The following is a 27,821-nucleotide window of genomic DNA, read 5'->3' on the forward strand; positions in this document are numbered from 1 at the left end:
GCCGAGAAGTAAAGGAAGTCTAATTGGATTGTACAGAAACTGAAAATTCTTTTTTTTCGTTTTTCTTTTTTTCAAATTTTAATTTAAATTCTAGTTAGTTAACATACAGTGTGATATTAGTTTCCTGTGTAGAAATTAGTGATTCGTCACTTACATCCAGTACCCAGTACTCATCACAATAAGTGCCCTCCTTAATCCCCATCACCCATTTAATCCACCCCGCCATTTACCTCCCCTCTAGAAACCCTCAGTTTGTTCTCTGTAGTCCACTTTCTGGTTTGCCTCTTTTTTTCTCTCCTATGTTCATCTGTTCTGTGTCTTACTTAAATCCTATGTATAAGTGAAATCATATGGAATTTGTCTTTTTTTGAATGACTTCACTTAGCATAATACTCTCTAGCTCCATCCACATTGTTGCAAATGGCAAGATTTCATTCCTTTTTGTGGCTGAGCAATATTCCATTGTGTATACACACCCCATCGTCTTTATCCATTCATCTGTCAATTCACATTAGGGCTCTTTCCATAATTTGGCTATTGTTGATGATGCTGCAATGAACACTATGAACACTGGCGTGCATGTGTCTCTTCATATCAGTATTTTTCTATCCTTTGGGTAAATACCTAGTAGTACAATTGCTGGATCATAGGGTAGTTCTGTTTTTGACTTCTCGAGGAGCCTTTGTACTGTCTTCCAGAATGGCTGCACCAGTTTGCATTCCCACCAAGAGTTAAGAGGGTTCCCCTTTCTCAGCATCCTTGCCAATATCTGTTGTTTTTGTGTTGTTAATTTTAGCCATTCTGACAGGTGTGAGGTGATACCTCATTGTACTTTTGATTTGCATTTCCCTGCTGATGAGTAATGTTGAGAATCTTTTCATGTGTCTGTTGGCCATATGGATGTCTTCTTTGGAAAAATGTTATTCATGTCTTCTGCCATTTCTTAACTGGATTATTTGGTTTGGGGTGTTGAATCTGACAAGTTCTTTACAGATTTTGGATACTAACCCTTTTTGGATATTTGTAAATATCTTCTCCCATTCCAGAGGTTGCCTTTCAGTTTTTTTGATTGTTTACTTCACTGGACAGAAGATTTTTATCTTGATGAAGTCCCAAAAGTTTATTTTTGCTTTTATTTCCCTTGACTCAAGGGCCCTATCTAGTAAGAAGTTGCTATGTCTAATGTAAAAGAGGTTACTGCCTGTGTTCTCATCTAGGATTTTGATCGTTTCTTATCTCATATTTAGGTCTTTCACCCATTTTGAATTTATTTTTGTGTATGGCATGAGAAAGTGGTCCAGTTTCATTCTTTTGCATGTTGCTGTCCAGTTTTCCCAATACCATTTGTTGAAGAGAGACTGTCTTTTTCCCATTGGATATTCTTTCCCGCTTTGTTGAAGATTAGTTCTGGGTCCATTTTGGGGTTTTTCATGCTGTTCCATGGATCTATGTGTCTGTTTCTGTGCCAATTGTGATGCCTCCAGCTTTGCTTTGCTTTTTTAAGATTGCTTTGGTTATTTGGGGTCTTTTGTGGTTCTGTATAGTTTTAGGACTATTTGTTCTAATTCTATGAAAAATGATGGTGGTATCTTGACAGGAATTGCATTAAATGTGTAGATTGCTTTGCATAGTGCAACATTTAAACAATATTTGTTCTCCTGATCTATGAACATGGAATGTTTTCCCACTTCTTTGTATCATTTTCAATTTCATTCTCCAGTGTTTTACAGTTTTCAGAGAACAGGTCTTTCACCTCTTTGGTTGGTTTATTCCTATGTGTCTTATGGTTTTTGGTACAGTTGTATATGATATAAATTCCTTGATTTCTCTTTTTGCTGCTTCATTATTGGTGTACAGAAATGCAACACATTTCTGTCCGTTGATTTTGTATCCTGTGACTTTACTGAATTTGTGTTACTGGTTCTAGTAATTTTTTAGTGGAGTCTTTTGTGTTATCCAAATAGAGTATCATGTGCCCTGCAAATAGTGAAAGTTTGACATTTTTCTTGCCAATTTGGGTGCCTTTTATTTTTTTGGTTATCCGATTGCTAGGCTAGGACTTCCAGTATCATGTTAAGAAACAGCAGTGAAAAAAAAAAAAAAAGAAAAAAAAAGAAACAGCAGTGAGAGTGGGCATCCCTGTCTTGTTACTGACTATAGAGGAAAAGTTCTCATTTTTTTCCCCACTAAGGATATTAGCTGTGGGTTTTTCATATATGGCCTTTTTTTTTTTAAGATTTTATTTATTTATTTGTCAGAGAGAGGGAGAGAGAGAGCGAGCACAAGCAAACAGTGTGGCAGGCACACTGGCAGGCGATCTATATTGCTTTTATTATGTTGAGGTTATGTTCCCTGTATCCCTACTCTGTTGAGGCTTTTTAATCATGAATGCATGTTGTATTTGTCAAATCCTTTTTTTTTGCATCTATTGAGAGGATCATGTGGTTCTTATTGTTTCTTTTATTAATGTGGTATATCATGTTGATTGATTTACTGATGTTGAACCACACTTGCAACCCAGTAATAAATCTCACTTGATCGTGAATAATACTTCTAATGTATTGTTGGGTTTGGCTTGCTAATATTTTATTGAGAATTTTTGCATCCATGTTCATTAGGAATATTGGCCTGTGGGGCCTTTGTCTGGTTTTGGAATTAAGGTAATACAGCCTTGTAGAAAGAGTTTGAAAGTCTTCTTTCCATTTCTATTTTTTGTAATAGTTGGAGAATAGGTATTAATCTTTAATGTTTGGTAGATTTCTTGGGAGGCCATCTGGCTCTGGGATTTTGTTTGCTGGGAGAGTTTTTTGTTTTGTTTTGTTTTTTAAAGACTTTTTTTTTATTTATTTGAGAGAGAGAGAGAGAGAGAGAGAGTGTGTGTGTGTGTGTGTGTGTAAGGAGGCAAAGGGAGAAGGAGAGAATTTTTAAGCAGACTTTCCACTGATTGGCTGAGTCCTGGCTCAGTCCCAGGACACTGAGATCATGACCTAAGTCAAAATCAAGAGTCAGATGCTTAACCAACTGAGCCATCTAGGCACCCCTGTTGGGAGGTTTTTGATTACTGATTCCATTTCTTTGCTGGTTATCAGTCTGTTCAAGTTTTCTATTTCTTCCTGTTTCAGTTTTGGTAGTTTATATGTTTCTAGGAATTTATCCATTTCTTCTAGGTTGTCCAATATGTTGGTATAACGTTTTTCATAATATTCTCTTACAACTGTATTTCTGTGGTGTTGGTTTTTATTTCTCCTCTCTCATTTGTGATTTTATTTATTTGGGTCCTTTCTTCCTTCTTTTTGATAAGTCTGAGTAGGGGTTTATCAATTTTATTGTTTTCAAAGAACAGGCTGCTGGTTTCATCGATCTATCTGGAAACTGGAAGCTCAAGCAATGTGACCAAGCCAGTTACAGACAAGCAACATTGCATAGCACCATAAGCTTGATCCTCTTGGCTTTTTCCCACAAGCCATATCACAGAACTAGTTTAAAGGACTCTATATCCATACTCGGTATGGATTCCAATTCTTTACTTAACTGCTGTATGAATCTGGCAAATTTAGTTAAACTCTCAGATTCTTCTTCTGTAAAATGAGATAAGACTACTACTGACACTCACTCATTTATTCACACATTATCAAGCACCTACTCCATGTTAAGCACTATTCTAGGCATCCAAGATACACAGACAAAAATCGCTGCCCCTGGGGAGCTGCTTTTCCATGCTTTATTGACATGATAAGACACAAATAGTTAAATCAGATAGTATCTTTAGGAGGTGATAAGTGCTGTAGAGAAAAAGTAGGGATGGAGGATAGTTTCAGGAGATGATACTGTAATTTAAATAAAGTAATTAGAGAAAGCATCAAAAAATTATTTACCAACCTTCTAATCTTCCAACCAACTTATTTCATAGATATTCATATTCATGTTCAAATTAATGTTTATTAGTAGCATCAACTAAAAGGGCAGACCTGCTCTGGGCTTTCCATGTGTCTTATTTCTACCTCATCTACATTCTACCTTCATGTACTGAATTATCTATACCTGTATATTTATCTTTGAGCCTTTGGAGATCGGATTTATTCCCACTCATATCCCTATTATCCAGCCTAACCCAGAGTTCACACTTGATAAACATGCCCTGAATTAATAATAGTTTATGTCATTTCTCAGAGGCCTCTCAATTTCCCATATCCATATCCATTTGAGGGCAATGCTCCTCAAAATCTAGGCTTTGTTTGTAATTGCATTTCTCTATTCTCTGTTTAGTACTAAGAGATGTAAGAGTTTGATTAAAATTTGGATGGTAGAATAGTTATTATGGGCAGGCACAATGACAACAGAAAAATCACATCAAGTAAGAAGCCAAAGAAAACAAAATGGTTCCATAATGGATGTATGTAATTATTTTACTGCAGCATGAAGAAACTGTTTATTATGCTTGCTAACCTATGCTACAAATGATAGCACAGAACCTACTTTTAAAAGGCAGACTGAGGGGTGCCTGGGTGGCTCAGTGGGTTAAAGCCTCTGCCTTCAGCTCAGGTCATGATCCCAGGGCCCTGGGATCAAGCCCCACATCGGGCCCTCTGCCTGGCAGGGAGCCTACTTCCTCCTCTCTCTCTGCCTGCCTCTCTGCCTACTTGTGATCTCTGTCAAATAAATAAATTCTTTAAAAAAATAAATAAAAGACAGACTGAATTGGGTAAAAATAAATATTCTGGTATTAGAAGGCACTAATTTTTGGAAAATTCACATATGATTCACAACTCATTGTCCGCCTGTAATAGATAAATGAAGTATTAATGTTTCTAAGATTTATAACATATTTTAAGATTGCACTGATAATGAACTTACATTTCATTGCATGTGTGAGCTGTTCGTATTGCTGTTGAGCAAGAATGTGAAGTTTATCTTCTGATGTGCCTCCTTGAGAGAAATCTTTAAGTAAACCTGTATCTAAAAGCAAATAAATTTTTAAAAATACATCACTATTGGGTGTTGTTCATATATTGCTATAATCACATAGTTTAATTTTTAACTCATTTTTCCTATTAGAGTTTTCATGGAAAATATTTATTAAAACTACATAAATAGTATTATAAACAAGCTGAGTTAAAATTAAAAAGCTAAATAAAGGTAATTTTGCTTAGTTTTAATATTGTTTTTCTTCTCCAAGTTCTTATGAGACAGTCATCCTACTAGCCAACTAAGTCATTTAGGTACAGAAGAGAGAATGCTGTAATTCTGGAAACTAATAGAGGAAAAGAAAAGAGATTTATTTCCAAGGCAGAAAGGTGATGAGATTTGAGTAGATTTGAGTAGGAAAAAACACAAAAGGATACAGTTAACAACATTAACTTAGCAAAGAAATTTTGGAAGAAAAAAATTAAGAGAAGTGAGTATATGTCTTCATAGAATAAGAAAGAAGTCAAGAAACTCTTAAAGAAAACTTTAGGAAATTTTTTAAACTGAGTTCCTTGATATTAACTAAGATATATTGAATACTGTTTTATATACATTATTTTATTTATCAACCCCCATTTTTAAAAATACTTTTTACTTATTTATTTGAAAGAGACTGGGAGCGAGAGGGCATGAGCATGAGCTAGGGTGGTGGGGAGAGAGGGCCAGAGGGAGAGGGCGAAGCAGATTCCCTTCATGGACTGAGTCACCCAGGTGCCCCTACCACCCCCTTTATTACCCCTTTAAACATGAAGAAAACTGTTCAAACATCTATTAAACTACTTATCTAAGGTCACATAACCACTAGGTGTAGAACCATGATTCTACTGTAGAACCATGTATTCTGTAGTTCAGAATCCATCCTACAGAATGTAGTCATTCTACAGAACTACGGTTCTGTAGAACCATGATTCTCAGAAATCTGACCAGGGAGTCCAAACCTCTAACTTCTGTTTATTCTGCCTCTCAGTAACTTCCTGGAGTGAGAATCAATTATTTATGCCATAATTGGCTGTTCTCCTTTCCAGCACTATCACTAAAGGTTAATTAAACTCCATTTCTTCCCAATTTAGCTTTACACTTCACATTTTTCTATCTCTATTCACCACTTCTTAGAGGACCATTTACACATTATTGTACTATAAAACCATATCAATTTACCTCTTTCACCCCATTTTAATGTAATTCCAAGTTGTTAGCAAAGAACAATTTCATATACTCCTCAATGGTTCAAATATTTTTCAATGTTGAAATGTCTTTCAAACTAATCCACAATTTCTCCCTTGTACCTCATATCTAAGTCTTTTGGGTTCATCCTCACTAGGTTTATTACTAATATTTCTACCTTGGGCACTAGGTCAGCAGCTCTTTATTACCTCCTCAGAGGAAACCTCCTTTTTTCCCAGGTTTGTGGAAGGCAGCTTCTTGGCTGATCCTGTTGTCTCTTGATCAAAGTTTTTAGAACGTTGCTAAAACTTAGGAAACTTTTTACTTTCTGCTTTTCCATCACTGGTGGTCCTTTTGGGCCTACCCAGCCCACTCTCCCAGCTCCAACCAGCCTTTAGTTTCTTTTTACCTTTGGTTAGTTTACCACCCGCCACCTGCCACCCCCCCCCCCCCCCCCCCCCCCCCCCGCATTCCCACTTCAAGACCGCCCAGTGTAAGGCCACAGTCTCTCAGTTGGAAGCTCTAGATCTCTTGACTGCGAGGTTTATTATAGGTACAACTGTTTCTTCCCCTCCTTCTCCAGTGTCCACTAATTCTTATTTATTTCCCAGTTAATGTAGGGAGAGTCTCAGGTCACCATTCTCCCATCTGAGTTGGTTATTCTTCTGTTTTACTGTCGCTGGGAAGAAAGTTTCCATAACATGTCAAAATTCCATGCACAACAGTGTAAGCCCAGTTACACGTGGTGCAGTATCGAGGAATGCGCTAACTCATCTGAATTTAACCCCAGCTTCTCTGTTGACTAGCTACATGACCTTAGGCGGCTTGTGAGATTTCTCTGAGTCTTGTCCCCTCCCCCTACAAAATAGAGATAATCAAAGAACACTATCCTCCAAAAGTGATTGTAGATATTAAGTGATAGCGCATGCGTACCACCTAGAATATTGACCGACACATAGTTGTGTGCAATAAATATTAGTTTCTGTCCCTGCAGTTTTCTCATTTTTTATTCTGTCCTTAGAGAAAAAGAAAATAGGTGCTCACTCTACGCTGATTGTTGGTGAAACATCTTCGTTATCTAACATTCCAGGCAATCTTATCTAACCAGAGCTTTCAGTGTGAACGGATTAGAGTAAGGATCCATTTCAGTTAATGCACAGCAAATATACTCGGATTAAGAAAGTGGCTCCCAGTGTCAGCCTCGGAGTCAGAGCCGGTGTGTTCGGATCTGGGTTCTGACACTAGTTGAACGGCTCCGGGGAGCTTCAACCTGTGAGCCTCAGAGTCCGGACTCGTAAAATGTAGAAAACCAGAGTTCAGGATCTGTGGTTTTCCTTTCTGCAGTTTCAGTTACTGAAGGCCAGCCTCGGTCCCGGAAGCAGAAGATCCTTTTTCTCTGAATCTGCGGAAGGTCAGTGGTAACCTAACGCTACATCACGGTGCTTACATCACTCAGCTCGCTTCGTCTCGTCACATGGACATTTTGGCATCTCTCATCACCCCAAGAAAGGTGAGTACAGTACAAGAAGATATTTTGAAAGAGAAACCATATTTCTATGACTTTTATTTCAGAATATTGTTATACTTGCTCCATTTTATAATTATTCATCTCTTACTGTGCCCGATTTATAAATTGAACTTTATCATTGGTGCAAAGGTATGGGGAAAAACACAGTACATATAGGGTTCCGTACTGCATATGGTTTTAGGCATCTACTGGGGGTCTTGGAATGAATTTTCATAGATAATGGGGGACTACTGTAACTGATTCACAGAGTTCTTGTGAGGACTTGATAAAATAGTCAAAACAAAATGCTTGGTTCACTGTCTTATATACAAGTGTTCAATAAATGGCAGTGTTAAATAATATTTTATGATTTATTAAATAAGCAAATAAAATATTCCTAGAATTAATATTTAATCTGAGGTATTCATATCATAAAACATACATACTGGGGGTTAAAGAAGTCTTTTGAGTTTGAAATAATGTGATAATGATTTAATTAGGACCATTTTAGAACAGTCTGTAGGGTCTGGCTGATCTACATTTGAATTCTAGCTCTGTTACTAACTAGAACCTGTGACCTTATACAAATGAATTAAGCTTTGTGAGTCTCAGTTTTTTAATCTAAAATGCTGATAAATTTTAATGCCTTTATCTTGAGTTCTGGTATATATCAGAATAGCATAGTGGCCAACATCTGTTCTGATGGCCTACATCATTCCAATTATTAGATATTTTTAATATTCCCCTTGTGCATATCACAAAGGATTACTATAAGGATTAACTGAGACAATTAATGTAAAGTATTGTATTTTTAAAAATATTTAATTTATTTATTTATTTGAGAGAGAGAGAGTGCAAGCAGGGGGAGGAGTAGAGGGAAAAAGAAAGGGAAAGAAGCAGACTACGTCCCTAGTGCAGAGCCCAACGCTGGGCTCCATCCCAGGACCCTGAGATCATGACCTGAGCCAAAATAAAAAATCAGCCACTTAACCGACTGATCTACTTAGGTGGCCTGTCAAGTACTTTATACATTGTAAGTGCTCTATACATGATAGCTATTCATTAATCAGATATATTTAATGTGCCCTTTTAATGATTTTAAATAACTTTATTTTTGAAATTATCAACAAGTTTCAATAATTTATAAATTAAAAAATTTTCAAGTACCTTCATGTTCATTTAGTATAAATTCCACTGGATTACTAACACCCAGTCCTGAACAACGAGGTAGCAGCAGAATCACTTTAACTTTCTGTAATCTATGATCCTTTGATTCAATGTTAAGAAATGTCTCATGAAGTATTTCAATATCTTGGAGGAAAAAACCAAAAATTAATGTAAAAACATTAATTAAAAATCTTAATACAGTATGTAACTAGATTGATTTATTATTGTTCATTTTTAAATCCTCAACATCACAAAAAAATCATCTTAACATAGAAAAGAGAGCTATTGTTCTCTGATAACTTCCTAAAGTTAAAACATGAATTCTCTTTCTCCTTCACTTGAGGGAACAATTTTGAGATTGAAATACCTTCTACATAAAATGTCATTTCATTTTTCATTATGGACTTCAGGCTCTTTCAAAATAGTGTGATGTAGTGGAGGGAAATGGGCTTTGGGGGCAGAAATACCCAAGTGTGACTCCCAACTCCCCTGTTTACTAGCTGTGTGACTTAATCTCTCTGAATCTCCATTTCCTTATATTCATAAAACGGGATAATAATGCCTGCTTCATCTAAGTGTGGTAAAGACTGAGATAAAGCAGTTTAGTATGGGCCTGGTACATAGTAAATGCTCAGTATTGGTTATTTCCCTTTGCCATTTGTAATCTCCATTTATATGTTATCCTCCCCAGTGAAAAATGAGTGTCAGTAGCATTTATGAGGGAGTCTAAAGTCCCTTAAGGACTTGGTAATTTGGTTTAAGAAAGTCTGCCCTCCCTCAGAGTATAGTGGTCTGTGTCCCTATCTTTAGGCCACCCCTCCACTTCTGCAATGGCTCTCCCTCCCATCACGTGCTGGGGAGTCACCCCCGAAACTGCTCACCCAACCCCTTTCTCTTGTCTGATCACCGTGTTTGTCCTCCTATTCTGTCTGTTTTGAAATTGTTGTTGTTTTTCTAATCAGTGGACCTTTTCCTTTTCTCCCGTTTTTAAGTTTCTGTCAGAAAAATTAAAACATATACAAAAACAGACAACAAACTATAATAAAGTCTCAAGTACGCACCATGGAGATGCAACAGTGAACCATTCCTGCCCACTTCTGTCTCATCTAGATCTGTACCCGCTTCCACCCACCCACATGATTTGAATCTATAAATATTTCACCATATATATCTAAAAGATAAGAACTCCTTTAAAAATACAACCACACAAATTAAAAAATAATAATTCCTTATTATCATTGAATAATAAAAACATCTAATTATGTGTTAAATTTCCCAATAGTCTCACACATGTCAAAAATGTTTTACAGTTTGTTTGAATCTGGATTTTAATAAGATACATACATTGCAATTAGCTGCTAAGCCTTATTTTAAATTTCATTTTGATAGGTTCCCTTTCCGTTTTTTCTTACAATTTATTTCCTAATGAAACATGGTTATTTGTACTACGAAGAGTTTTCCATAGTCTGGATTTCGCTAATTGCTTCCCTAGAGTGTACTTTTAACATGGTCCTGTCTTCTGTGCTTCCTATGACTTAGTAGCTGGATCTCTAGAAGCTTAATTAGATTCCATTTTTTCTTTTTCTTTCTTTCTTCCCTTTTTCGGGGGGGAGGATAGAAAGGGGACAAAACTACTTCACAGGTCACATCATATTCATCCATTAAGTTGTCTTTTCAGCACTAGCAAAGGGGTTGCAAAATAGTCACATTTCAGGTCTGTCATCCTTTTTTCACTTATTAGTTGGAAGACTTCTAAAAGGAGAAACTTCCTTTCCTCTACTGCGTGGTTACCTAATGGTTCCTATTCTCTCTTGTTAACTAGGTAAAAATTCAGGTGGGCGATTGGAAGTAAAATGCTGGGTCATGGTATGTACCTATTCAAGTTTTAGTGATTAATGCTAGTTTTCTAGAGTGTTTGTACAAGTTTACAATCCCACCAGCTGTATTTGAGTATTACCAATGCTCTTTACCTCGCCAGTACCTGGTACCGACAGTCTTTTTTTTTTTTAAAGTAGGCTCCATGCCCAGTGTAGAGCCCAACACAGGGCTTTAACTCACTACCCTGAGGTCAAGACCTGAGCTGAGATCAAGAGTCAGATGCTTAACCAACTGAGCCATCCAAGCACCCTCCCAATCTTTTAAATTTTAATCATTCTGTAGACATGTGGTGATTTTAATTACATTTCCCTCATTAGTAATGGGATTGACTACTTTTACCTAAGTTTTTTTAGCATCTGGACATCCTGTTTTGTGAAATGACTGGTCACGTCTCTTGCACATTTTCCAATTGGGCTGTCTTTTTATTGTTATACTCTTTATACCCTGTGGATGAAACTTCACCAGTTTATATATTCCCTCTCTACAGTTCGCATTTGCACTCTCTTCATGTACACAAGTTTTAAATTTTTTAAAAGTTTAGGGGCGCCTGGGTGGCTCAGTGGGTTAAAGCTGCTGCCTTTGGCTCAGGTCATGATCCCAGGACTGGGATCGAGTCCCTCATCGGGCTCTCTGCTCCGCGGGAAGCCTGCTTCCTCCTCTCTCTCTGCCTGCCTCTCTGCCTACCTGTGATCTCTGTCTGTCAAATAAAATCTTTAAAAAAATAAATTAAAATAAAATAAAAGTTTACTATAGCCCGGCTTATCAATCTTTTCCTTTGTGGTTAGTGCTTTGTGTATCCTGTTTAAGAAATCTCTACCAATCACAGTCATTAAGTGTTTTTCCTATAATAAATTCTAGGAGATTCTAGATTTGTATTGATGGTGTGTAAAGTATGTATGGGTTTCACTTTTTCTAGCACCATTTACTGAAAAAAAAATCTCAGTACTCTGCAGTGCTATGTGGATTGAACCGAACCCATACAGATCAACTTAGAAAGTTCATCTCAATGACATGGAATCTTTCAGTTCATAAACATGATCTTTTTTTTTTTTACTTAGGTCTTCTGTCTTTCAGTAATGGTCCATAGCTCTATGAGGAGGTCTTACATGCCTTTTATGAGAAGTACTCCTAAATGAGTATGGTTTTGGATACTATTGTAAATTTTCAAACTCATTTTCAAACTTTTGATATTGGTATGCAGAAACTGGTTTGTATATCACCTTGTATCTAGCAACCTTGCAACAATCATCTGTGAAATCTATAGTTTAGTTATATTTGAGATTATATTATTAAGTACATACTTCTTTCACACTCTTTCATTTTCCTGATGAACATATTTCTAGTAATGTTTCTTGACTTAAATCTACTTTGTCAATAGCTCTTTTGTTAGCATATATAATGTATATCTTTTTCTGTGCTTCCAAGTTTTTTTAATATCCTTTTATGTAAGGGTCTCTCTTATAAACAGCATATAGTTAATCTTTAAAATCTAATATTGGCATTGTCTTTTATTTCAAGTATTAGTCATGCATATGTAATGTATTTATATACATATTTTTTAAAGTTTAATCTACCTACTTGCTTTCTATTTGTCTTACCTTTTCTATGGTAATATGGTATTCCAACGCTATATTCTATTTTCCACCCCCTCCTAGATATTAGTTAAACATTCTTTTATTATTTGTTTATTCACTGCCCCAGTTATAACACATGACACTACTTAATAGTTTACTACATTTACCATTTCTTGGACAAAACAAAGATGATAAAAAGCATTAATTCCATTTCCTTCTCTCTAAGTTATGTACCATGGTTATAATTTAATTATTTGTAATATATTTTAACCCCACCTTAGTTTATAATCCCACAAAACATTAGATTATAATTATTTAGTTTACTTACCTTTTCCATTGATTTTCATTTATTCCAGCATCTACAACTTTCTGTATGAGAAAATATTCCTTCTACTCAAAAAATATTCCTTAGTATATCCTCCATTGTGTCTGCTGTTGACAAGCTCGGATTACATTTCTCTAAGAATATCTTTTTTCAAAGGAAATTTCTGCTGAGTTTAGAAATCTCCTTGGTAGTTTCTTTCTACACTATGCAGATATTAATAGTTTTTTGGTTTCAGTTATTTCTGTTGAAAAGTTAGTTTTTAGTTTTGTTGCTGTTCCATTAAAGGTAATCTATATTACCACCCAGGCTGCTTTGTCTTTGGTTTTCAGCAGTTATGCCGTAATGTACCTAATATTTTTCTATATATTTATTCTTACTGGAGTTTATAGAGCTTCTTGAATCTATGGTGCTTAATTTATTTCACCTAATTTTGAAAAATTCCCAGCCTTCATTTTAAATATTGTTTCTTCTCAATTATTTTTCTCTTCTCTTTCTGTGCTTTTAATCACAGCATGTGGAAGAGCACTGGATCACTGAGTCTCATGTGTGTTTTATGATCTTTTCCATATTACTAATCCTTTTGTCTCCCTTTGCTTCAGTCTGGATATTTTCTTGTGGCTTATCAGTTCACTTATTCTTTCTTTAGCTCTGTCTAATCTACTGTTAAATTTTTTACTTCTTAATTTTACATGTTGTATTTTTTAGTTATAGAATTTTCTTTTGACTTAAAAGAATTATAGTTTCCAGTTCTCTACAAAAATTCTACAACTTGACATTTAGTCTCTTCAGCATACTAATCATAGTTATTTTAAAGTCCACATCTGATATCTCCAGTATCTGGATCATCCGTGGGTTTGCTCCTATTGTAGCATTTTTCTCTTTATATCAGTCTTATTTTTCCTTCTTGTTCGCCTTTTGTTATTGTTGTTGTTGTTGTTTTTAAATTGAGTGCCAGACATTGTATTTGAAAAAATTTAGGAGATAATATGAAATTTAGGATGATGTTATTTTCTTCCAGAGAATTTACTTTTGCTTCTGATAGGCAGCTAAATCTGGGCACTAATAATCCCAGATCACCTTAATCCAATTGGGAATGAGATGACTGAAATTTGGCTTCAGTCTGTTAGACAACTGATCACTATCCAGCCTACTTCTCTCTCCAAGTGAAACCCTAGGTATTTACCTGGCTACCTCTCCAGGTCAAGTTCTGAATTCTACTTTTTGTCTCCCTATGAACCTGTCGAAAGTTTTGCTTAGTTTTTCAGCCTCAACGAATCTCTAATAAAATGTTATCTTTAGTCACAACATGAGTCAATGAAGAAGATTTTGAAAATAAGAAGCCTAAGGGACGTAGCCTCTAGTCCTAGATATTAACACTGTCAAGCACTCTTTTAGATGTGTTCTTATTTATTAAAGTATGATAATTTCTACTACCTTCTTTAATTATTGTTTGAATTTCAAATTATATGGTAGCTAATGCCAAGCAATATACCAAGTGCCAATATATTCATTAATTTAAACTACAGTTGTATAACCGATGTTAAATAAAGAGAAGTGCCTGGTGTAATATGAAGTAGGGAATATTTGAAAAGCATAGTATATACAGAGTTTTTGTAATACAAAAAATAACAAATTCAAACATTTTTGACATTTCAAAATTTTGCAGAACCTTAATCACCAAACAAATAAATATTTATACATACTTTTACATCCCATTTTTGTAAAAAGGTTCTTCAGGTCAGGATCCTTATCTTGTGATTTTACTCCACACACAAATATTTTTGAGGTGTTATTATTTGTTAAGACTGACATATGGGCAACTGTGTACCATGAACCTGTATTAACCATTAAGATATCATCATCCATATTTAATAAAGCCCTTACAGAATGGACAGCGAGACTTCGAGATTTGTCCTACAAGATAATAACATGATTAGAATTTCAAATGGTTTGACTAGAAGCATGAACTGACTTTTTTTTGCTTAAGTAAAAAAAAAAAAAAAAAAAAAGGTACTGGGTAGAACTCCTGAGTATACCTAATCCATTTGGGTTTAAAACATCTTAATATATGTTAGAAGACAAAATTAACAAAAATAACTGATGGAAACAAAGACCTTAACTTTGCTTAACCTAAATTATGAATGTTATCATTTCACTTTCATATAGTGTTAAGACACTGTCAAAAATCCCCAAAATGTGATTAATACATTAGTGATGTCCTACTATAGCATCCATTCTTACCCCTTCATGAAAAACTCAATCATCAGTTACTGCCATTATTTCTTCCCATTATACGGTCATTTAAATCACTGCTAACTCATAGATAATAAAAGTTAGATGGTTGGCAAGCTTATAAAAGGGGTCTAGACAAATGGGTTTCTGCAGTTGATCTCAGGGCTCAATACGGTATGACTATAAGTTAAGGCCAAGAGATTCTACCCAAGAATATGAGAGCTGTGAAGGAATAAACCTTAGAGGACCAAGGTAAATCTGAGGCAAGAATTGGAATCTAAGGACATAAAAACTAATAAAACCTAATTTTTTGGACCATTTATTTTTCATTCTATTGAAACCCCATTATACCTCACATTCTCTTCCTGTATTGTTAGTCATTATACACCTCTTAAAAATCAATGCTGTAAGACCATATTAAGGAGGTAATGGGAAAGTATTAAATGTTGCATTTTCAAATTCAGGATGGTACTAGCATCTTTCCCAGAAACGGAAGGTAGAAAAGGTACCATTGCACTTTTTTTTTTTTCAATGCTCCATTGGAAGAGAAAAATACAGCCTTTCAGCTTCCAGCAGTACAAGTATCCCCATCTATAGAGTCTACGAAGGAGAACATGTTCTTTATAACTGCACATGGGACAAAGATGCTGAAGTACATAGGAACACTGCTTGTAAGGGTATTAATTTTATTCAATAAAATAGCCAAGAATTAGGTTTATAAATCTTCTTGATAATCTATAAAAATATAATGTTTGTTGAGTTTTTTTTTTAATTTTATTTTTTCAGTGTTCCAAGATTCATTGTTTATGCACCACACCTAGTGCTCCATGCAATATGTGCCCTCCATAATACCCACCACCAGGCTCACCTGACCCTCCACACCCCCCAAAACCCTCAGTTTGTTTCTCAGTGTTCACAATCTCTCATGGTTTGTCCCCCCTCTGATTTCCCCCAACTCACTTCTCTCCTTCTCCCAATGTTAGGTTTTATTTTTAAGTGGATTCTTTGAGTAAGTAGGATTATTGAGAACCACAATGAAAGTAAACATTTACCTGAAATATAAGTTTATAATCTTTGAAAAGATCCATATTTAGAAGATCATTTTTGAGATGAGATGGAAAAATTAAGACATCATAGCAATGTTGGTCCACAGCAAAGACTTTCTCATCAGTATGCAATACAGAGTTGACTTTGTTATAGCCTTTTTTCTTCAAACTATAATAAACGTCTTCAGGACTGTAAATATGCAATAGTAAGTTGTAATTAAAAATATATTAAAAATGCATTTGACACTAGCACTTTTTCATAAAATAAATATAAATATCACGCATATATTGCATTTAATGGAACTTACAATTTCAGCCAACAATAAGTTAAAAGATAATTAAATACAGAAAAGTTAACATTTTTATGTAATTACATTTGGTAATTTGGTGATAAGATTGTGAACTAACTACAGTTCCCCGATCACTCCCCTAGATGTGCCCTACCCACCCATTAAAAAGATAATATTTCTTATCACATTATTTTCAAAGGCTAGCAAAGTGAAAGGTGAATAAACAATTTGATTAATACTCTTACCTGATTTTACAAGTATTTATCCAAGCATAAAGTGGCAAAGTAGAGGCCCTTAGTTCCTGGTTCCTAACAGTTTCTGGAAGAATATGGTATATTGAAAGGGCATCATGTTTGATTCGGCATCTTGCCAAAGCTGCAGCCAATTTCGTCTTAAAACTAGAGACAGAAAATCCATTCTTGGTGACTACTGCATTGAAGACAAGACTACCAATTTTCTACTAGAAAAATTCACAAATTAGATTTAGAATTCTAACAAACTTCTATAACTCTGCTTCACATTTCCATAGTATAAATTATTTGAAAATAGAAATCCAATAATGTGGCTTCTTCTTTTCAGTTTTTGCTGCCCCTGTGTAGATACATGTCTCTCCAGATATTTATATCAGTTGCTGATTGAAAGAAATTTTATGTAGTGAAAGAGGTGTGGCATTTAGTTAGACAAACTTGAAGTTAAATTCAGTTTCTGTCACTTACTAGCTGTGTGACCTCGAGTATATTAATGAATCTCTTTTCTCAGCCAGTTTTCTCATCTATAGAATGTGGTCGACTTAACTTGCTATTAATGCGGTGATTACCAACCATGTGTGCAAAATACTTAGCACAATTCCTGGCACATGGCAGACACTCACTATAGGCTAGTTATTATCATAGTTGCCAATAGTCTAGTTTTGGTAAGATTAAGGAACTTTCATGAATCAATATCAAGTCCTTACCAGTTCTGATTATCCCATAGCAGAAAAGAAAAACAAGAAAAGGTTATTAGCATTACCATGAGGATCCAGTGATTTCTCTAGATCTCATAGAAAATGGCTAATAAATGAGGATATAGGACCTATAATCAAAATTTTCACAGTAGGAATCTAAGTGAATAATAAAACTCAAGGATAACCTTGAATGAGAAATGGGGAAAAGATAGGAGAGGAAGAGTCAAGTGCAGCCAGAGTGGTGTACGTTGCTACAGAAAGCTTGTAAGATCAAAATTCTTATTTGCTCAGGGGCTTCTGGGTGGCTCAGTCAGTTAAGCATCCAATTCTTCATTTTGATTCAGGTCATGATCTCAGGGTCAAGAGTTTGAGCCCCACATCTGACTCCATACTGAGAGCGGAGTCCTGCTTGAGATTCTCTCTCTAACTCACCCTTTGCCCCTCCGCTCCCCACTCGCATGTGCGCACACTTGCTTGTTCTCGCTCTCTCTCTCTCTCAAAAAAAAAAAAAAAGATTATTTACTCAGTAGAATGAGAACTTTTCACCAACAATGTGTTTGTGTATGAATATGTAGCCTGCATGAGGAAGAGAGAGCTAGAGGAAGGAAGGGATTGGGGGGGCGGGTAGAGAGAGGGAAACAGAGAGGGAGAACATAGATGGGGCATTTGGGGGAGAAGAAGGAAGGGTTATCAAACATTAGGACTTCTAGGGCTATAATAAAATTAGATTTGTGTAGTGCTATCTCCTAATGTCAGAGAACTACAGCAAGGGACATTAAAAACAACTACATAATACATTAATGTGCATCAAAAATAAATTAATAGAAAGAGGTGAGTTACTGTTCTATATCATACATGTGAGATGTTTCTGAGTGCATACCACTTTTGATTAAATAGTCATTCCAAATACCTATACGGTATTTACCATAAGGACTATCAACTGAATTATTCAATCATTACACATAAAAATTAGAACTATGAAGCCTAGAAAAATGTATGTGTTGTATATGTGGGGGGAAGAAGTAAACAGAGAAATAATTTTCCAAATTTCCAGATAGCGAACATCTCATACTGTGAATTATAATATTTTTCAATCACACAAAAGTAATTTAAAGTATATATACAGTCATAAAGATTTTTGTATAAATATGCAATATCAGATTGAGGATAAAGACCAAATCCAAATGTTATTAGGATAACCAGGCACACATTTCTTCTGTAAATGGATTACCCCGTGGCTATACTAGTAACTTCTTCCATAGCTGTAAGATGGACCGCGATGATGAAAATGGAAGCAAAAATGGCCTTTCCTCAGGATCATTGATCCAGAAGTCCACCGCCCACTATAATTTGAACACTACCAGAGAGCTGCTCAATGCCCTGTTTGCCAGCACCTGCTGTATACACAGCCAGTGTATCTATACAGATACACTGTACATTTAACATGTACAGGTCGCCCTGGCGATCTGTATATGCTAAATTGTAGTTCTGGAATTCCTAAGCTTAAATCTAAAATGAACCCATTAGCTACAGGAAATAATCGAAACTCCTTATCATGATACACTTAGGTATTAATAATTGAACCTGAACCAGCTCCTCGGTTCTCAATTTCCACCACTCCCATCCATGAATCTATGCCTGCCACACACGGAACCATTTTTGCCCCTCCTGATATCATGCCTTATTGCCCCCTCCTTCTGCCTCCTCTCCCCCTGCCTCTCCAGCCATATGGCTTGGACTCTGCAATCAGATTATATGGGTTCAAATTCTGCTTCCACCAGTTACTAGCTATATGACATTAGACCGGTTATTGAGCTTTTCTAAACTCCGGGAATTAGGAACTAATATCTAACTCACAGAACTGTTGCAAACATATTTTTGCAGGCTATTTGAGAAGTGATAATAAATTTTTTAAAAGAGTGATAAGAACTATTATACCTATTTTTTTTTTCAAATATTGTTAACTACAAACTGTGATCAGATCTCGGCTATAGAGATTAAAAGAGAACTTCCACCTGTAAGTAATGTATAATTTGGTGGTGTATTAGGTATATAAACAATCTTAGCCCATGATGAATGCTGTAAGATACACAAAGAAGAAAGTAAATGTATTAGAAAAAGAACAAGAATCAGCCCAAAGGGACTTCGAATAGGAGGAGAAACTTAAACTATTAAAAGAGAAGCAAGAATTTTCCAGACCACAAGAGAAGACACAGACAGCATGAGTTTTCCAGACCCACAGGAAAAAAGACACACAGACAGAGGACAGAGGACACTGAAGATACGGAGATGTTAAACAGCAAAGCATATTTAGAGTTTGGGGTGGTGAGAGATCCAGGTCTCACGTCACAAAAAAATTTTATATACCATGCATAGGAAGTGGGAAATTTTTCTGCAGGAAATGGAAGGCCACCTAGCATAGAGAAATACCAATCTATTCATGAACAAATATTTGCATTCTTATTGTGTTCCAAGCACTGTTTTAGGTGATAGGAACAAAGGGATACACAAGGAAGATACTGTTTCTGATATCACAAACTGTAGAGTCTAATAAAAGGAGACAAAGCAATTTTGGTTTTTTGTGTGGTCATTAATCTCATTTCAAAGCAATTATTTTTAAATGACTTAGGTATTTGTGACAACGGAAGGCAGGATACTATGGTGGCACAAGGGAGGGATACTGCTATGGGAGTCGAAAGTTTCTCAGGAGTAACATTTAGGCTAAGTCATAAGGGTAGAAGTAGGAGTGAGCCAGGAGTCAGGGAGGGGTGTGAGAGAGCTATCCAGTGTTCCAAGTAGAAGCAGCATCATATATGAAATTATCTGCCAATTCTAAAATAGGTGCCTGAGATGATAAGAGCCATGCAGAGTTTATGATGATTTCATGGGCCGTGGGGAACAAAAATGGAAATTTGGGGCATGACAGCTTTATGGGAAGGGAGTTTTGATAAAGTCCCCAGGCTTTGAATGGGGTCACCAAAAGACAATGCTAGGAATGAAGTAAAAAGAAATAGCTGGCAGGATTCCTGGGTGACTCAGTGGATTAAGCATCTGCCTTTGGCTCAGGTCATGATCTCAGGGTCCTGGGATCAAGCCCCACATTGGGCTCCCTGTTCAGTGGGGAGCCTGTTTCTCTCACTCCCTCTGCTACTCCCCCCTGCTTGTTCTCTCTTTGACAAATAAATAAATAAAAATCTAAAAAAAAAAAAAAAAAAAAGACTAACTGGCCTTCATGAGGACTAAAGCACAGCTTCCAATTATTTCAACCCCAGATTAGACTAAGTCTCTCTGGTGTGTTAGTGCCCAGGTCTAGCTGAGGGCTTCCAATAGCAAAGAAAATGCCGCCTCTAAAGGACAATAATGATATCCTGGGCCTCAAATGAAAGAAACTAATATATAATATAAAATTGTACCTAATATATAGTATGTCCCAAGAAACTTTATATCTATAAATAATGGCAAAAAGAATTATTCCCAATGTTTCCATTAGTTATTTTATGTAATTAGAAGTTTACTAGATTTCTAAATACAATAAAGGAGTTCCAGTTCTTTTACAGAACAAAAGGAATAAAATCTTCATATTTATTCCTACAGAGCATTGGAAAAACGTAATTGAGAGAAAAAGTGGTTAGAAGGTAAACAGAAATATGTTTTAATGTAATTGGATAATACATAAATACAAAAGAAAATATACAAATCACTTGCTTATGATAGGTTTTATTCTCTTTTTTCCATAAGGAACCATGAAGGTTATTTTGGATAAGTCAGTGATGGTTGATGATGTAGTGGAGAAATGCAATTTGCTAAGAATAAAATAACAAATATAAACCTATATTTTAAGAATATCATGGCTCTGGGGTGCCTGGGTGGCTCAGTCAGTTAAGTGTCTACCTTCATTTTAGGTCATGATCCTGGGGTCCTGGTATCAAGCCCTGCATCCGACCCCCTGCTCAGTGGGGAGTCTGTTTCTGCCTCTGCCCCTCCCCTCTGCTCATGCTCTCTCTCTCTCAAGTAAATAAATAAATAAAATCTTTGAAAAAAAGAAAAAGAAAGAATATCATGGCTCCGTCACAACCACTCATGTGAAAAAAGGCGTTATTTCCTAAAATTTTTGTGTTGCTCTCCTTAAGTTGGGGAATGTTATTCTAACTAGCAGCGGATCATGGCAGTTAACATGTACCTAGTTAATGGGAAGTTCTTGCTCTTGGTCAACATATTTAGCATACCAATGTTCCATCTACAGTAGAAACCTCGGGTTTGCATTCTAAGCACGGCTTCCCTTCTAGGAATAGAAATCCCTCTCTCCTGAGAAACGTTCCTCTCCTCGCTCCATTCATATGACTTTCTTGGTCTCCTTGGCTACTGCTGATTGGTAGTGAATGGGCACTTGACTCAAGGCAGGGTCAGACAATTTTTGGATGTAGGAAGAGAGAATCAAGCCAGTCTTTCTAGTGTTGGTGCTGTAAGAGGTAAAGCTCCTTAGTTGTCAGCAGCCAAGTTTCCCATTCTGGGAACAAAGGAGGAAAAGAAAGAAACCAAAGCACACAGAGAAGCAGAGACTAGAGTCAGAGAATCTTGAGGATATTTAAGTCATAGGACTTAGTAGAAGCATAGCCACATCACTGCCCTTCCTGCCGTCTTGATGTTCAATCTTCCATGAAATATCTTAAATAAATTCTTTCTTTTGCCTACTCTTGTTTAGTTGGGGTATGGTCAGTTGCCAGAATAGAACCCTAATACACCATTTTCCTTCAGTTTATTTTCTTATTTTTTGATTGATGTATAATTGACATACAATATCCTATTAGTTTCAGGTATATATCATAGTGAGTCAATATTTTTAGACATTATGAAATGATCCCCAAGTTAATTCTAGTTCATCTGTCACTGAAGTTATCAGAATATTACTGACTATATTCCCTCTATTATATATTGCATACCCATGACTTATTTATTTTATAACTGGAAGTCTGTACATCTTAACCCCCTTCACCCATTTTGCTCACCTCAGCCCTCAGTGCTCTGGTAACCCACAGTTTGTTTCTTGGATCTATGAAACTGTTTCTGTTTCATTTGTTCATTTGTTTTTTAGATCCCACATACAAGTGAAATCATATGCTGTTTGTCTCTCTGACTTATTTCACTTAGCATAACACACTCTAGGTCCATTCATGTAGTTGGAATGGCAAGATTTCATTCCTTTTTTATAGTTGAGTTTTATGTATACATCCCATCTTCATTCATTTATCTATTGCTTCCGTATCTTGGCTATTGTAAATAATGCTGCCATGGGCATAGGGGTGCATATATCTCTTCAAATTGGTGTTTTCATTTTCATTGGATAAATATCCAGCAGTGACATTGCTGGATCCTATAGTAATTCTACTTTTACTCTCTGAGGACCCTCCATACTGTCTTCCACAGTGGCTGCACTAATTTATATTCCCACCAACAGCGTACAAGGATTTGCTTTTCTCTACTTCTCCACATCTTGTCAACACTTGTTATTTTTCATCTTTTTGATAATAGCCAATCTGACAGGTGTCAGGTATTTCATGATGATTGAGAATTACATTTCCCTGATAAGTATTGATGTTGAGCATCTTTTCATGTGCTGCTGGCCATCTATATGCCTTCTTTGGAAAAATGTCTATTCAAGTCCTTTCCCCCTTTTTTTTTTTTTTTTTAGATTTTTATTTTTTTATTTATTTGACAGAGAGAGATCACAAGTAGGCAGAGAAGCGGGCAGAGAGAGAGAGAGAGGAGGAAGCAGGCTCCCTGCTGAGCAGAGAGCCCGATGTGGGACTCGATCCCAGGATCCTGAGATCATGACCTGAGCCGAAGGCAGCGGCTTAACCCACTGAGCCACCCAGGTGCCCCCCTTTCCCCCTTTTTTAAATTGGTTATGTTTTTTAATATTAAGTTGTGTAAGTTTTTTATATAGTTTGGACATTAACCCTTTATTGGATGGATGATATGCAAATATCTTCTCCCATTCAGTAGGTTGCCACTTTGTTTCATTGGATTTCTTTCTCTGTGCAAAAGCTATTTTATTTATTGTTTTATTTATTTTAGCTTTTGTTAATTTATTTTAGCTTTTGTTGCCCTTGCCTAAGGAGACTGGTGCAAACGAATAATGCTGATGCCTAGGACTTACAGCCTAGGTTTTTTTCTAGGAGATTTATGGTTTCCAGTCTTAACATTCAAGTCTTTAATCCATTTCAAATTTATTTTTGTATCTTGTATATATGTGGTTCTCTTTAAGCATAAATTGAATATTTTCTTTTTCTAAGATTTTATTTATTTATTTGAGAGAGAGAGAGAAGGATGGCACACATGTGAGTCAAGGGAGGGGCAGAGGGAGAGGGAGAGAATCCCAAACAGACTCCATGCTGAGCACAGAGCCCAACAGGGGGCTCCATCCCACTGTGCCAAGATCACAACCCCAGCAGAACCCATGAGTCAGACACTCAACCAACTGAGATCCCCAGGCACCCCTAACTAGAATATTTTCTCAATGCCAAAGGAAAATCTTCAGTCAATTACTTGAATTTCTCATACAAACATAAAATCAGACATCAGACTGTTTCAGAATGTTTCAGAACATTCGCTAATTAAGCAAAATAGTCTAAGAGCTTCCAAAGAAGAAGTGGAAAGAATATGAGATATAAAAACCCATGACTAAGTATTTAGGGACCATTCTGGCAAATGAGAAACTGGAACATTATAGGGAATGAGAGAATTGGGGAAGACGAGAAAAGAGACATATCTGAACAAATGTAATGAATCCCTGTTTCAGTAAAGTACCTGCTTGGTTTTAACATTTTAAAACATTATTCAATATAAATGACCTTATCACTTTAATAGAATAAAAAAGAAAAGAAATTATCATTCAGCCTTCCAAAATTCTGATCTCTGTTTTCTTAGTAAGACTACCATTTTCCTCTTGGGCTGCCCCGCTTCCTGTACTGCAGTTGGAAAGTACCTCTAGACATAAAGCCAGGATTATTCTAACGCTCATCCCATTTGTTTTCATTCTCTCAGGGATCAAGTTTCTGTGCTATGTCTTGTCTAATGCCCAAATCTTTGCCTCATATATTTTGTCCAGTTTTCTAGATGATACAGCAAGACATAAGTTCAAGACACTCTCTTATGACCAAATAATTACATTTTTAAAATACTGCTCTACCTGTCATGTAGAAGAGATTGTGGGAAAGTATGAGTTATAGGCAGGGAAATCAACTAGGAAGCTGGTGTAGCAAGATGGCGGCTTGGCTCTGGAAGGTAATGGTGGAAATGGGAAGTAGACAGATGAAGCATGTTTTCTAGGTGGAGTTACCACACGAGCTATAGTATGGGCACAGGAAAGGGGAGACAAGAAGTATCAAAGTTGATGTCCAGGTTGACGTTGGTGCCATAATTTAATGTGGAAGGCTTCAGGAGGAATAGTTTTGGGTGGTGTGGATGGAGGGACTACTAACCCTTTCCCGTCCTGCTCCCTCTCTAGTCTTTCGCTGCTCATCTCCAATTCTGCGTCACAAAATTCCAACACATTATTTGGTACAAACTGATGTTTGGACTAGTGTGAGGGCATGGGGAGTGAAAGAGGACAAGGCTATGGTATCTTTTTATTGAGCCCATGCACATAGTATTAAAAACATAATTGATTTATACAAGGAATGAGTTCTTAAGGACCCTGCATATGTTCAAAATGGTAATAGGTATCATCCTAGATTGGATCACTAAAGCCATGAACAAATAAAAGGAAAAGACACAAGTTGGTAGATAGCGTATAAAACACAAGGATCTCTGGGAAAGACAATAACAACAACAAAGATCAAACAGAATTTTCATAAGAAGGAAATCATTCTTACTGGGTTTCTTGCTAAATAATTACTTCTATCACCTCTTAAAACTGGTTTTTATCCTCTCAGTAGAAACATACTAAGGTATACTTCAAGTGTGCAATGACTCTGCTTCCTTGGAGACAACAGCACCCAGCCCCAAGCCCCCGGAGATCTACAGAGGTTGACTGAGAGATTCCTACTCTATTGGCCATGAGGGATTGGCCCAAAGGAATGCACCCAGACCCTATGGAGCCAAATTCCTGGGAAACCTAGAATTTGGAATTAGGGTATGGAGATGATTAAAACAAGTTAGTCTATATGAAGAAACTTAAACACAACTGTAACATGTAAGCTCAGGAGCTGGGAATCAGGAATCCTCGGACAGTAGTATCTTCTGGCTCCTTTGGCCTCCTGAGCCATGGTCTTGCTTGTCCTATTCACTGCCTTGCTAGCGTTCAGCTAAAAATCTGCTGATGATGAAAGCATAGTCTGGTCTTTCTTATTTGGTTAGAGCCCCGTGGCTTTCCTGGCTGACTCAAGCTAACCTCCATTCTCCTTAGGCTCACGGAGACTAGCTGGGACTTCGACCAGTGTCTCTTGAGTCCTGACTAAGTCAAATAGAAACTGAGGGAAGCTCAGCAAAGCTGTAACTCCAAGCCTGTCCCACAGCATATTGCCCCACCAATTCTCTCTGATGTATCTGGATGCCTGTCCCGGGAGGCAGGTTGCCCAGGAGTGGAATGGGCAGTCAGGTGGTTTCCTGGAAACGCACACAGGAAACAGGGTGAATCTTACCCATCTAACACAGAGGGGAGACACCTCTGATTGTTTTTGCTCTTCTCCATCTTATAATTTCTTATGGCTACAGCTAACAGGAGATGTGACTATGTCTTAACTTCAGTCTTCCAGAGGACTTCAGCAAGACCTCACTGTCCTAAGTGGAAGGAGCAATAGCTTAGAAATGGTTAACACTGGGACTCCGGTGTCAGCCTTCCTGACTTTTAATTCTGGCCACTCCCTTCTTGGATCTATGGCCTTTGGTAGGTTCCCATGACCTGTGTGTGCCTCAGTTTTTCCACGTATTAAAATACAGCTTGCTAACAGTATTCTCCTCAGAGGGTTTTATTAAAGGGCTCCTGACAAGTGATTGATGCATATTAAGTGTTCAGTAACTGTCAGTTATTTTTATCACTCCATTACTTTAGTCCTCTGGCCTCATAATCTAAATGAAATTGCTTGAATTTCCCATAACAACATAAAAACAAATACCATACTAGTAACTGTTTCAGATTATACACTAGGGAAAACTCTTCCTACAAGATTGATTTTTGTTTTTGTTGCTATATTCTGCTTTCCATTAAGGTTCAACAACAGGATAACAAAAGCCCTAAAAGTAACACTTAACATTTATTGACAATTTATTATGTGCGTAGTTCTAAGCTAAGCATTTCATATCCATTAGTTTAATTAATTTTCCCAACCACCTTTTTAGGTAGGTACTATTATTTTCTCCATAGTAGGTGATTTCTTTCTGCCAAGATTTAAGCTAAAAAGAAAACAAACTTAAAACTTAATAGTTTGTTCTTAACTACATAGAAGTTGTGTTTTTGTGTGTGTGGTTTTTTTTTAATTTGGCAAAGTAGTGGGTTCTTCTGTTGGAGTGCTATAAACAGAGCTAGGTCAATAAATAAGAGCTCTTTCAAATGATGTATAACTTATGTATATGCTAAAACATTATTAGGAATTTTTCATGAATTTTTAAATACTTACAAGCTGGATCTTACAATTCAAGCTTTCAAAATAACTTGATTTTAAACAATATTTAACCTGTTCAAGACTGTTTGTAAAAGAACTTGAGAAACATGAACTTTTATTTTTTTCCTCTATAAATGTTTGACACTTATCTATACATTATATGGTATACAATTTTACCAGTGAAAATACTAATTATTTCATATAAAATATCCTTTGCACTTTATAACAATTACCTGTTAAGAAGGTTCTCTACTTCTTGAACTTCTGCTATGGGCTCTTCATTATCAGAAAAAAGACGAGCTTGAAATTTTCTATCTTGGAAATCATACAGCATCACAATAATAAGACTGCTCAAATGATCTGGCTACCAAGGGGAAAGACACATAAAGGAACGTATACAATTTTCCATTCCACTATTTTTTCATAAGAGAGCAGAAATATGACATAAATTTTTACATAGTCTGGTTGTACTGGGAAATAGAGAAGGACTTCCAAATGGAAAAAAAAAATTCAATAAAAAAAATAAACCTTTTTAAAAGACAATTTTTGCTATGTTCATCACAAAGAAAGGACTAGGATCAGAATTAGAGGTAGGAAAGAGTTCAGGATGTGTTTTGAAGCAAACTAGTTTTGATTTAAATCTAAAGGCTTTTTAGTACTTTCTAAATAACAATCATGAGACAGCTAATTATATAAAGCTTGTCTACTTACTATTGTGGTACTTGGGAAGATATAGCTGTCTATTAACATAGTTTCCAAAATATCTTGAACTGTAAGACAAGGAAAATGTCTGTTACTGAAAATAAAAACTGAAAATGAAAACTTTAGAATCAAAATACACTTTAGACAATACAACCCCTTTACCTTCCTGTCTAAAATTCACCTCAACTCTTGACAAAGACTAAAATTACAATTACATGATGAATACTCGGCATCTTTATGAGTTCTGGACCCTTAGGACCCAGGCTCCACATGAAATCCTAGTTAAAGGAACATTATCAGAATAGCTAAAGTAATAATAAAGGAATTCCAGCCATTAATTTATGTCCTTTGAAAAACATTAAAGAGGATACAATTTAAATGTCTTATCATTTTTAATGTATCACTGGATTAGATTTGCTAATA

General features: G+C 36.2%; 1 protein-coding gene across 3 annotated transcripts in view; it reads right to left on the reverse strand.

Moving 5' to 3' along the window:
• The window catches only part of NSUN7 (NOP2/Sun RNA methyltransferase family member 7), a 58,254-nt gene that overhangs the window by 22,607 nt on the left and 7,826 nt on the right, over positions 1-27,821 (reverse strand). The window contains exons 3-9 of one of the 3 annotated variants that reach the window (XM_044224334.1): positions 27,408-27,466; positions 26,930-27,060; positions 16,394-16,546; positions 15,865-16,048; positions 14,284-14,494; positions 8,804-8,947; positions 4,855-4,956 (exon numbers count right to left, since the gene is read on the reverse strand). In XM_044224334.1, coding sequence (XP_044080269.1) covers positions 4,855-4,956; positions 8,804-8,947; positions 14,284-14,494; positions 15,865-16,048; positions 16,394-16,546; positions 26,930-27,060; positions 27,408-27,466 — 984 coding nt within the window. The remainder of the gene's footprint in view (positions 1-4,854; positions 4,957-8,803; positions 8,948-14,283; positions 14,495-15,864; positions 16,049-16,393; positions 16,547-26,929; positions 27,061-27,407; positions 27,467-27,821) is intronic. The other 2 variants (XM_044224337.1, XM_044224335.1) reach the window with 2 other exon arrangements.

This window comes from Neovison vison, chromosome 11 (genome assembly GCF_020171115.1).
Source record: "Neovison vison isolate M4711 chromosome 11, ASM_NN_V1, whole genome shotgun sequence".
Lineage (NCBI taxonomy): Eukaryota > Metazoa > Chordata > Mammalia > Carnivora > Mustelidae > Neogale > Neogale vison.